Source organism: Polypterus senegalus, chromosome 9 (assembly GCF_016835505.1).
Source record: "Polypterus senegalus isolate Bchr_013 chromosome 9, ASM1683550v1, whole genome shotgun sequence".
Classification (NCBI taxonomy): domain Eukaryota; kingdom Metazoa; phylum Chordata; class Cladistia; order Polypteriformes; family Polypteridae; genus Polypterus; species Polypterus senegalus.
Genome location: NC_053162.1, coordinates 72,322,582 through 72,335,132, shown reverse-complemented (window position 1 = coordinate 72,335,132; position 12,551 = coordinate 72,322,582). Strand labels below are relative to the sequence as shown.

At 39.2% G+C, this 12,551-nt stretch overlaps 1 protein-coding gene across 6 annotated transcripts in view; it reads left to right on the top strand.

The window, feature by feature from the left end:
* piezo1 (piezo-type mechanosensitive ion channel component 1) overlaps positions 1–12,551 on the top strand; it is a 376,673-nt gene that overhangs the window by 349,158 nt on the left and 14,964 nt on the right. For all 6 annotated transcript variants that reach the window (XM_039763263.1, XM_039763264.1, XM_039763265.1 and 3 more), the window contains one exon: positions 10,231–10,378. In XM_039763263.1, coding sequence (XP_039619197.1) covers positions 10,231–10,378 — 148 coding nt within the window. The remainder of the gene's footprint in view (positions 1–10,230; positions 10,379–12,551) is intronic.

Here is a 12,551-nt window from a genome sequence, read left to right as displayed (position 1 = left end):
TAGAGCTTCTAAGCCCCAAGCCCGTGGCCCCAGTGCAATAAATAAAACAGGTAAAATGGCTTATAAAATGCAGAAGTTATGTTTGATTTCAAAATGATATCTGTCTTCAGTGTCCCTGCTTTTTATTATTCTTGTCTAAAGTTACAAATGGGACAGCGTTCCCCCCCCCCATCCCCCTCAGCCACCAAGACATTTCATGTGACTAGGGCCAGAAACAATCCTATCATTAATTTCATTATATGACATATTTTTCAGCAATTTTCAGAAGTTACAAGTAGCATGAATGACACGGGTTGTTTACTATTATTGTGTTTGTTACGTATATTTCTTTACTCCCCTACTCAATTTTTGAAATTAATATTATAATCACTATTCCTCAATTATATTATACCAATATTAGGGTGCTTTGATTCATGGCTCAACTTTTGCTGTCCAGAAAATAAAACCACCAGATTTAAAATTAATAAGGGGTGTGTAAGAAGGTATGCCGGGAAGTAGCAAGACAGAGTAAGTTGGAGTAGAATTTGTTTTCACTTGTAACTAGTAGAGTTTTTAGTTTGTTTTTTGGCAAGTACTGCTGCTTACTTAAGGTCAATTCAGGAGCATATCAAAGATTTTTTGTCTGTGGATTAGCGGCCATGTAGAGCTGATTATCTGTTGATTGAGGGTAGGTAGCATTGTAGCTTTAGCAGACTATTTAAAGAGCTGTAGAAGAGCAGAGTAAATTTTCCACAGTATTACTGAATCCAAATAATAGCAATATTAAAACCCTTACTCTATAGAAGAATACTAACATAAAGGATTAATGAATAATGTGTAAAGAAGAAAAGTAGAAAAATTGTTCTCAAGCCCATCACCTGCAATACTTGAAATTTGTGGACTGTTATTCAAGATCCTAACACGTTGGACTACATATGTGATATGTGATAACATTGTGAAAATATCAAAGCTCACCCCAAAGATTTATGCTCTTGAAAAACAGCTCCAGAGACTTACCAGTCTATACCAGTGAAAACCAAAAATTGTGAATACTTCTGTCCAAATTAAGGAGAGCAGGATGCAGACCAAATCAAAATCATTATTTTTCTCCAAAATCCTTCCAGCACCAGGAAAAAGACTACATGAGCAGATTTTAATATTCAACCATAATGCACGGATGAAAGCAAGGTATGACCAAGAAGGCTTTACTTTTCTCAGCTACTAGAATGCCTCTTACCGTATTTTTTCCTTTACAGACGAGATGGATTACATCAACCACATTCGTATTTTCCCTGATTTCTCACCCTCTAAACGTGCAGCTTTTTACAACATTAACAGAGGTTACGGAGCAAGGGACAAACATTCTCTAGGAGCAGGAATATGATTCATTGATAGATAGATAGATACTTTATTAATCCCAAGGGGAAATTTACATACTCCAGCAGCAGTTATACAGATACAAAAAACAATATTAAATTAAAGAGTAATAAAAATGCAGGTAAAAGCAAACAATAACTTTGAGTAATGTTAGCATTTACTCCCCTGGGTGGAATTAATGAGTCGCATAGTGTGGGGGAGGAACGATCTCCTCAGTCTTTTAGTGGAGCAGGACAGTGACAAAAGTCTGTCACTGAAACTACTCCTCTGCTTGGAGATGACACTGTTCAGTGGATGCAGTGGATTCTTCATGATTGACAGGAGTTTGCTTAATGCCCGTCACTCTGCCACAGATGTTAAACTGTCCAAATTTACTCCTACAATAGAGCCTGCCTTCTTAACAAGTTTGTCCAGGCGTGAGGCGTCTTTCATCTTTATATGGTTATTCAGGGAAGTGTGCAACTGGATTATGGGGATAAAAGAGGAATATACAAAAAAACAGTCAACCCAACCTATAGAAAACTCAACTGAAAACATAAAAAGTAACTTTCCTCATTTAACATGTTTAAACCTTAATATGAGAATCATTAGCAATAAAATGCATGAACGTGAGGCAACAGTATTGACTTAGGACTATGATATTGTAGGAATTACAGGGTCAGGGCTAAATGAGAGTGATGAAGAGGAATATAATATTAGTGGTTACACGTGCTTCAGGAGAGACAGACAAACGAAAGGTGCTATATGTGAAAAATAATATTGAGGCACACATCTTCAAGATGGAAGAAGCAAACACGTCACAATCACTGCGTGTTAAGCTAGTAAGGAAGAAAGGCAGAGATCTGGTTATTGGAGTTTGCTACAGACCATCAAATTCTGATATGTTAGATGATAATGTTTATTCAAATAAGAGTGATGTGCATCAAAGAGGACGTAGTATAGTGGTCATGGATGATTTCAGTTTCCCGAGCATTAATTGAAATTAAAATTTAAATTATTTAAAGACCCTATTGGAAATACAGAAGAGGAAACTGAAATGGTGCAGATGGCAAATGTTTTTTCACCCAGTTTGTCTCAAGCTCAACACATGGTGACGCCAGTCTAGATCTCTTCAAACAATAGTAACAGAGTAGCAAGAACAGACGTTACTGATGCTTTAAGCAACAGTGATCACAACATAGTAAAATTTGAGATAATCTTTGAAAGCACACAAATGCACACCAAAACGAAGACTTATAACTTAAGGAAAGCAGACTTTATGGGGATGAGGAAGTATCTACGAAACATCAAATGGGAAAGCAAAAACTCAGCAATTATAAATGACGGTTGGTGTTTCTTCAGAGATCTTCTGATCCAGGCACAAAATAAATGTCTTCTGAAAAGCAATCAAATAAAAAGACCAAAAAATTGTCCAAAATGGATAAATAGGAGTATTAAACAAAAAAGTAAAACTGAAAAGATCACAGTACAAGAAAATTAAAAAAAACCAGGTGTTTCTGGCATACTGAAATACTAAAGCAAGAGATCAAAAAACATTTGAAACGTATAAAGAGAAACTGAAATAAGGATTGCTGTAGAAGCCAAAATGAACAGCAGAGCACTGTTAGTAGCTGCTTATTTTTTCTCTTATTTCTTATTATCCTGAGGTATCCTGTATTTACACAACCCGAAGAGTTTCTACTAAAGTATATAAATATGAGTAACAAGAAAGGCGGTCAGAAAGTTATGGAAAAGAAACTTAAAGCTACACCCATGTCTGGACAGGCATAAGGCACCAGTATAAAGCATGGCCTTTCAGAGACTGATCTGGAACAGGCAGGCGAAAGCACAGACTTCCCAGGAACCTGCTCCATTGCAACATCTCCAGTCAAGAGCGAAAATGGGAGGGAAGGTGCAAGTAATGCAGGTCATGATAGCTCGCCAATTCCAAAAGATCACTTGACACTAGAGATGGCCTTGCAGTCCGCACATTCATCTAATCCTCGCGAGCTGGAAGCATCGGCTGTAGCGGGGTTTGCCACTTCACCCGCGGAGCACGAAAGCTGAAACGATTTGTCCGAATTGAAGGAAATGATCGCAACATTGGCCACGGCCATGAGTGAGCTCAAGAAAGACATTCAGAAAAATATGAAGAAAGAAATAAATAGCTTGCTCAAGACAAACGAGAAGCTGCGGCTGGAGCTGCAAGACATGTGGCAGGAATATAAAAACTTGGAAGAACATATATATAATCTTATCTTTGATGCAGTCTTTAAAGATATGCTGAGAAAAATTGAGGAACACGTTCAGGAAAATGCGTCTAAACTGAGAGCACTTGCCGATCAGCTGGAAAATGTTAAGCAGACATTCACGGCTCGAATTGAAACAGCAGAACATTTGGCATCTAACACCAATGGAAAAGGTACAGCTGCGAATTCCAAATGCAAAAAACTCAGAGACAGACTTGTGGCTCTGGAAGATGGAAGCAAAAGGAATAATATTACAATCGAAGGTCTACCTAAGAATCATGAAAGTCTAAACCCAGTGAAATTCGTAGCTGAACTATTCCCAAAAATAATTGGAGAGGACTTTAAATCAGATACTGAGATAGCGGCAGCTTATCGCATACGCAGATCAAATACCTTTAGACCTAGGCCTTTAATTGTCCGATTCGAGAGATTACAATTTAAGCTTGATGTAATGGCACTTCTCAGACATAAACAAGAGATTATATTTGAAAATACCCATATTTGTATTTTCCCTGATTTCTCACCCTCAACAGCTGCTAAACGTGCAGCTTTTTACAACATTAAACAGCGGTTACGGAAAGCCGATATCAGATACAGCCTCTTGTATCCTGCCAAACTGAAAGTGGAAATTCAAGACAAATATCACATGTTCTCTTCCACGGATGAAGCAGAAAAGGAATTAAGGAAGCTGATCCCGACGCTTTTTTTAAATACGAAAGTGAGTCGCATTCCGTCATGATAAGGCAAGCTGATATTACCTACTGTCTGATCTGCATGCAATGATGCGGGTACTATAATTATACATCCTTTTCTCTTCTCGGACACTTTTTGTTTATGTTTTAATTATAATTGTAGGCGTATGTGTGGAAGAAATTAAAGCAGGCTTTTTTTTTGGTTTGTTTTTAATTATTCTAAAGAAAACTGTTTAACATCATACCCTTGGTTTACTGTTATTATTATTATTGCATTAAGGTTTACTATGCTTATCCAGGGCCACTTTTTAACACCACTCCCTGGGTTTACTGTCTGAATATTTCAAGACTGTTGATGATTATATTTTATGCTTATAGTCTGTTAATGATTATATTTTATGCTTACAGTATTTAGACTTTATTGTCAATAGATATCTCTACTTTTTAATCTGCAAATACCACTGCTTGGGGGACATGTTTTGTTTTGGACGTGCTCTGTCTCTAGGTATGTCAGAGGACCGTGATTTTGTGAAGTGCGGTCCAGCCTCACGTGGGGAGGCAAAATGGGGGGAGGGAGGAGAGAAAGAGAGCAAGCTCTATGTAATGTATTATTTTAATTCTTATAATGATAACTACCAATGTAACAATAAGCTGCATGGCAATATCTTGTGGGAGAATTGGAAATTAAGGTTAAAGCTGTCTAACTTCTAGTTAAGACTACAAAATGACATCAAAAATTCAGAATCAATGTCTCCATGATGGGACAGTAAACTTTGTGAGCTGGAATGTTAAAGGCCAGAATCATGAATTAAATAAAACGTATTCTCTCACCTAACAGGTTTAAATGCTAAGATAGTATTTTTACAGGAGCCCAACTTACTAAGCAAGGATCAGTTCCGGCAGCAAAAAGACAGGACTGGCCAAATGTTCCATTCCAGCTTTACAAAGAAAACTAGATGTGTGGGAATTCTCATACATAGAACAGTCTCATTTGTGGTATCAGATGTAGTATCTGATCCTGAAGGGATATATGTGATTGTCATGGGCAATTTATTTAACTGTAAAGTGATTTTGATAAATGTTTATGCACCCAATGTTGATTATAAGGAATTCATGCAAAATGTATTTACATCCATTCCCAATGTGAACACTCATAAAATTATAATGCTGGGGACTTTGTGTTTTAAATCCACTCTTAGGTCTCCTGTCACAGGGGGGATGACATCTAACACTGCAAAGACAATTACACAGTTTTTAACTGACCACAACTTATCAGACCCCTGGAGGTTGGTAAACCCAAACTCAAGAACAAATTCCTTCTACTCACCAGTGCATAATTGCTACACAAGAATTGATTATTTCTTTATTGAAAATAATTTCTTGCCTACGATTAAATCTTGCAAGTATGACGCTATTATTTCCGACCATGCCCCTTGACGGAGCCAGGGGGACGCGCGCCCCACTATTTGAGAAACACTGCTCTATATGCAGATGATAAGATACTGTATATATCAGACCCACACAATACCGTGCCTGCAGTCGTAACAGCACTTACAGAATTTCAAATGATCTCTGGTCTCAGAATTTGAATAAAAGTGTGCTCTTTCCAGTGAATTCTCAAGCATGCAATATTAGATTGGACATCTTCCCTTTTATCATTGCATACAGTTTAAATACCTATGGGTAGATATGACAAGTAAATATAAAGCTAATTATCAACAAAATTTTGCAAGACTTGCATAGATAGTCAACCTTTCATCTTTCTCTAGCTGGAAGAATTAACGTTGTTAAGATGAATATCCTTCCTAAGCTTGTCTTTTTATTTTAAAACATTCCAATATACATCAATAAATAATTTTTTAAGCAATTAGATTCAACCATAACTTCATTTATTTGGAACTCCAAACATCCACGTATCCAAAGAGAGACCCTACAAAGACCAAAGGCAGAAGGTGGCATGGCTCTAATTTTTAATAAATTTGCAAAAATCTCAAGTAAACTTTTTTCATGTTTTCTTTATGAGGTGTTGTGTGTAGAATTCTGAGGAAAAAAATTAATTTAATCCATTTTGGAATAAGGCTGTAACAAAATGTAGAAAAAGTGATGCGCTATGAATACTTTCCAGATGCACTGTATGCAGTTTTTAATATCTGGTAAATATTTGGGATCAAATTGCTTATAGATCTTTATATAGACAACATCTTTGCATCCTATGAACAATTATATTCCAAATGTAACTTTCCAGCAACACATTTCTTTCACTATCATCAAATTAGAAACTTTGTCAAACAGACCCTACCCGATTTCCCTCATCTCGCACCTTCCTCTATGCTGGAACAAATATTGCTCAGTTTGGAGGACTCTGACAGCATTTCTGCAATATATAAAATTATTTTACAGTCCCTCCCTTTCAAAGATCCAAGAGGACAAGAAGAAAAGGAGTGGAAGGTAGCAATGCAGAGAATTCACTCAAGCAACATATGCACAAAGCATACAATTATTCAACATAAAATTATATATTGAGAACATCTGTCACGCTTAAAACTGTCCAAAATGTTTCCAGGGCAAGATCCAACCTGTGAATGCTGCAGTCAAGTCCCTGCCTCACTGGGTCACATGTTTTGGGCCTGCACCAAATTAACATCATTCTGGACAAAAAATGTTAAGTGCCTTTCTGACAGCCTTGGTGTCACAATCCTTCCTAACCCATTAACAGCTGTGTTTGGGGTTCTTCCAGATGGGCTTAAAGCGGAGAAGGACAAACTGCGATTGCATTCACTGCACTATTGGCACACAAACTTATTTTGCTAAACTGGAAGAATCCTAACTCTCCTCTTTTAAGTCAGTGGGTAACTGATGTTTTATACTATTTGAAATTGGAAAAAATTAAATTCTCAGTTATAGGATCTGTGCAGAACTTTTTGAAAACTAGCAGGATCTAATCAATAATATTTGAGAATAAGCTCTTAAAGCACTGAGGAAATAATTCTCTTTGCATTTCTTTTTTTTATCTGCCTATTAAACTCATCAATTTATGTATTTGGACTTTAAATTTTTACTCTGTTGGTCATGCTCTCTTTCTCAGGGGTGGGGGTTGGGTTGTTTTGTTTTCAACCCTATTTTTTGTAAGAATATGGAATGATTACAGTAAAATCAATAAAAAACACTACATTTGGAGTACTATGTGCAGTTTGGGGCACCACGGTACAAGAAAGACTTACAGTGCATCCGTAAAGTATTCACAGCGCATCACTTTTTCAATATTTTGTTATGTTACAGCCTTATTCCAAAATGGATTAACACCCCATAATGACAATGTGAAAAAAGTTTACTTGAGGTTTTTGCAAATTTATTAAAAATAAATAAACTGAGAAATCACATGTACATACAGTAAGTATTCACAGCGTTTGCTCAATACTTTGTCGCTGCACCTTTGGCAGCAAATACAGCCTCAAGTCTTTTTTAATATGATGCCACTAGCTTGGCACACCTATCCTTGGCCAGTTTCGCCCATTCCTCTTTGCAGCACCTCTCAAGCTCCATCAGGTTGGATGGGAAGCGTCGGTGCACAGCCATTTTAAGATCTCTCCAGAGATGTTCAATCGGATTCAAGTCTGGGCTCTGGCTGGGCCACTCAAGGACATTCACAGAGTTGTACTGAAGCCACTCCTTTGATATCTTGGCTGTGTGCTTAGGGTCATTGTCCTGCTGAAAGATGAACCGTCGCCCCAGTCTGAGGTCAAAAGCGCTCTGGAGCAGGTTTTCATCCAGGATGTCTCTGTACATTGCTGCAGTCATCTTTCCCTTTATCCTGACTAGTCTCCCAGTTCCTGCTGCTGAAAAACATCCCCACAGCATGATGCTGCCACCACCATGCTTCACTGTAGGGATGGTATTGGCCTGGTGATGAGCGGTGCCTGGTTTCCTACAAACATGACACCTGGCATTCACACCAAAGAGTTCAATCTTTGTCTCATCAGACCAGAGAATTTTGTTTCTCATGGTCCGAGAGTCCTTCAGGTGCCTTTTGGCAAACTCCAGGCGGGCTGCCACGTGCCTTTTACTAAGGAGTGGCTTCCGTCTGGCCACTCTACCATACAGGCCTGATTGGTGGATTGCTGCAGAGATGGTTGTCCTTCTGGAAGATTCTTCTCTCTGACAGAGTGACCATCGGGTTCTTGGTCACCTCCCTGACTAAGGCCCTTCTCCCCCGATCGCTCAGTTTAAATGGCCGGCCAGCTCTAAGAAGAGTCCTGGTGGTTTTGAACTTCTTCCACTTACGGATGATGGAGGCCACTGTGCTCATTGGGACCTTCAAAGCAGCAGAATGTTTTCTGTAACCTTCACCAGATTTGTGCCTCGAGACAATCCTGTCTCGAAGGTCTACAGACAATTCCTTTGACTTCATGCTTGGTTTGTGCTCTGATATGAACTGTCAACTGTGGGACCTTATATAGACTGGTGTGTGCCTTTCCAAATCATGTCCAATCAACTGAATTTACCACAGGTGGACTCCAATTAAGCTGCAGAAACATCTCAAGGATGATCATGGGAAACAGGATGAACCTGAGCTCAATTTTGAACTTCATGGCAAAGGCTGTGAATACTTATTTACATGTGCTTTCTCAATGTTTTTATTTTTAATAAATTTGTAAAATTCGCAAGTAAACCTTTTTCACGTTGTCATTATGGGGTGTTGTGTGTAGTTTTCTGAGGAAAAAAATGAATTTAATCCATTTCGGAATAAGGCTGTAACATAACAAAATGTGGAAAAAGTGATGCGCTGTGAATACTTTCCGGATGCACTGTATCAGCACTTGAATCTATGCAGAGGACAGCAACCAAGTGCATCCCAGGACTTACTGTTAAGGACATGTTACACACTCAAGACTCGGAGAATTAAACCTGTTTAGTCTCAAGCAGAGGAGGCTGTGTGGAGACTTAATCCAGGTTTTTAAAATCTTCAAAAGCATTGCAAAAGTAGATCCAGCAACATTCTTTCAGCTTAAGGGTGAATCACATACTCAAGAATATTAGTGGAAATTAAGGAGGAGTGCATTTAAAACTGAAGTCAGAAAGCACTTCACTCAAAGAGTTGCGGGACTTTGGAATAAACTACCGAGACATATAGTTGAAGCAGAAACTTTGACAACCTTTAAGAAAAATGTGAGAGATACTGGGACAGCTTAGCTATTAGGCAAACAAACAGTCTAGATGGACTGGATGGTCTCCTCTTATTTGTCAAATTTCTTAACTGTCCACAGGCAAAGGTCTATTTTTTTTTTGGAAATAAAACGAAGATAGCTTGGCTACAAATTGCCCCCAAATCACAAAATTACTACCTACTCATCAAACTCACAGGCACTTAATGAAAATTTGACTGTAAATGCATGTGGTTTTAAATGTTGACTCAGCCCTAACAACTTTAATATTTACCTTACAAATAATTATTTGTAAATGAAATTATGTATTTTGTGTTTACAGAACAAATTTACATTATCTTTCTTTACTAGCTGATGCCCTGTTTCTTGTATTGTCCATCAATGTGCCCGTGACCAACCAAGCAATATGAACAAAGTGTGCATTCATGTGCCAGTTTCATAAACACTCACCTCCATGAAATATTTCATCATAATCCTGCTTTGTTACAGTGATATACAGTATATGAATTGATTTTTACAGTGCAATTGGCTTTCGATGATTCCTGTGTTCATATTTTCATGTGTTTTGAATTGCAACCAAAACAGAATGTTTTTATTTTCCAATACATAAACCAGGCTAAGTATAAAGATTTTTGTCAGATGTTGTTCATCAGCCAAACCTAAATTTTAGATGCTCTATAAAAAGGACCAATTAGTTTATTTTTGTATTATAAGCTTCTTTTTTGAAACAACATGAATCTCTGTGGAAGTTTAACCTTTAGCCCATCTTTTTTTTTTTCTCTCTTTTTTCAGATTTCGGCTGGTGCCATTTCTTGTAGAACTAAGGGCTGTAATGGACTGGGTATGGACAGACACCACCCTTTCTCTGTCTGATTGGATGTGTGTGGAGGACATCTATGCTAACATCTTCATTATCAAATGCAGCCGTGAAACAGAAAAGGTATTTTTGTCACAGAATCCAAACTAAACAAATTAATACAATTAACTTTCTATGTACTAACATTTTTCTGTTTATTTATTTCACACAATAACTACTTTATAAAACCTTTGGGTTCTCTTCTTATGTTAATATATTCTTACAAATAGTGCACAGGTGGATTTAAGTGACTTGCTTATCAAGTTTGGCTTCTGGTGGAATTTATACATGAAACTAAATGTTTACAGTTGGGTTTAGAAAACACTGCACGGTGTAACTATAGTCATTGTACCAAGTATTCTGTACAATCTGCAAATTAGGAAAAGTGAAAAAAAAGGAAAATAACCAGCATTATGCTGAGTCATCAACAGCAAATGTGTTAGGGCAAAAGCAATAGAAAACAAAAAGAACAAAAATAAGCACCAGAAATTTTGAATTATCTTTAAGGATATATATTTTAACTAGCCAACCCGTGGCGTGCCATACGCCGCATAATCAGGCCGGTTGTTTAATCATTTTTAAGCACAGGGAGAAAATTAACATTTGAAAAATCGGTAATGTAATAAATCAGCAAGAAAAGCAACATTGTAACAATGCACGGAACGAACCAACACACAATCGTCCGTGCGGCGCTCAGTTGCGGAGGGTGGAACGGGAGGAGAGGAGAAGGACGTCCACTCGCTCCCTCCGTCATGCTAGTCTGCTGATTTTTCGTCCAGTATGCACTGCCTGCTCATGTGCCCACCTCCAACTCGTCACTCGAGCCGTTGTCGTCTTTGTACAGTCCAGATGCAGCTGTGACTAAGGTAGACTTTTCATTGCTCTGTGCAGTTTTGGCTGCCTTTGTATACATAATCCACCAAGACACCAGATCACGGTAGCAGCGAGGTGGGAGGGGGTTGTGTACAAAGTGCAGGAGCATCTAAGAAGACGCATGTTTGTTGCGGATGTGAATTGCTGTAAGTAGCGTGTAAAACAGTTTGCTATGGTGCACACGGTCGTGCGTTGTAACCGAAAACTCGGTTTTTAAAGACTGCTCACTCCATTGTTTATACGACTGTAGGTGAATGAAAAGATGCAACTCTGGAGAGGGCAACATACAATACAGTGTTTTATACGCTGCATACAGCGATTTACATCCGTGACAAACATGCCTCTTCTTAAATAGTCTTGTCGCGTCCACCCTCGTTCTCGAAGCATACACACCGCCTGGTCATGTGGTGCCTCTGTGTGAACCAGTCAGGCACAGAGAAGGTCAGCTACCGAGACAGCGTCTCGACTGTTGCAGGGAGTGCATTGGTGAAGCAGGTGAGACGGTAATGAAACAGAGGCACAGGGCTTATTGGTTTTTAAAGACTGCTTCCTTCATTGGGTTTTAACCAATGCACGGAACGAACCAACACACAATCATCCGTGCGGTGCTCAGGCGCGGAGGGTGAAACGAGAGGAGAGGAGAAGGACGTCCACTCCGCTCCCTCCGTCATGCTAGTCTACTGATTTCTCGTCCAGTATGCACTGCCTGCTCATGTGCCCACCTCCAACTCGTCACTTGAGTCGTTGTCGTCTTTGTACAGTCCAGATGCACCTGTGACTGAGGTAGACTTTTCATTGCTCTGTGCGGTTTTGGCTGCCTTTCTATATATAATCCACCAAGACACCCGACCATGGTAGTAGCTAGGTGGGAGTGGGGTGTGTACAATGTGCAGGAGCATCTAAGAAGACGCATGTTTGTCGCGGATGCGAATTGCTGTATGTAGCATGTAAAACAGTTTGCTATGGTGCACGTGGTCGAAAACTCGTTTTTTAAAGACTGCTCACTTCATTGTGTTTTAACCTCAGTTGTAAAGGAATGTTTTAAGGATCCCATGGGATACCCTTCGCAAACAGTTTTACACGCTGCATATGGCGATTCACCTCCGCGAGAAACATGCCTCTCTTAACAGTCAACGTGGGTCGGAGCTGCATGTGACCTCTACGACAGACAAATATAAATGACGCCGGTTTTTCTGCGTCGTCGCGTCCGAGTTGGTGGGTGGCTCTGTGAGTTGTCGTCGTATCCAATGGTCTTGGAGTTGGTGGCCGTGGCTCCTTCCTGCGTGCGCCATAGGTGTCTCACTTGTCGGCGGCTTAGTGAATCCACGCCCCTTCCGCCGTGCTTTCCATGGTTGTCTTGCCTTTCCATGGGTGTCTTGCCTTA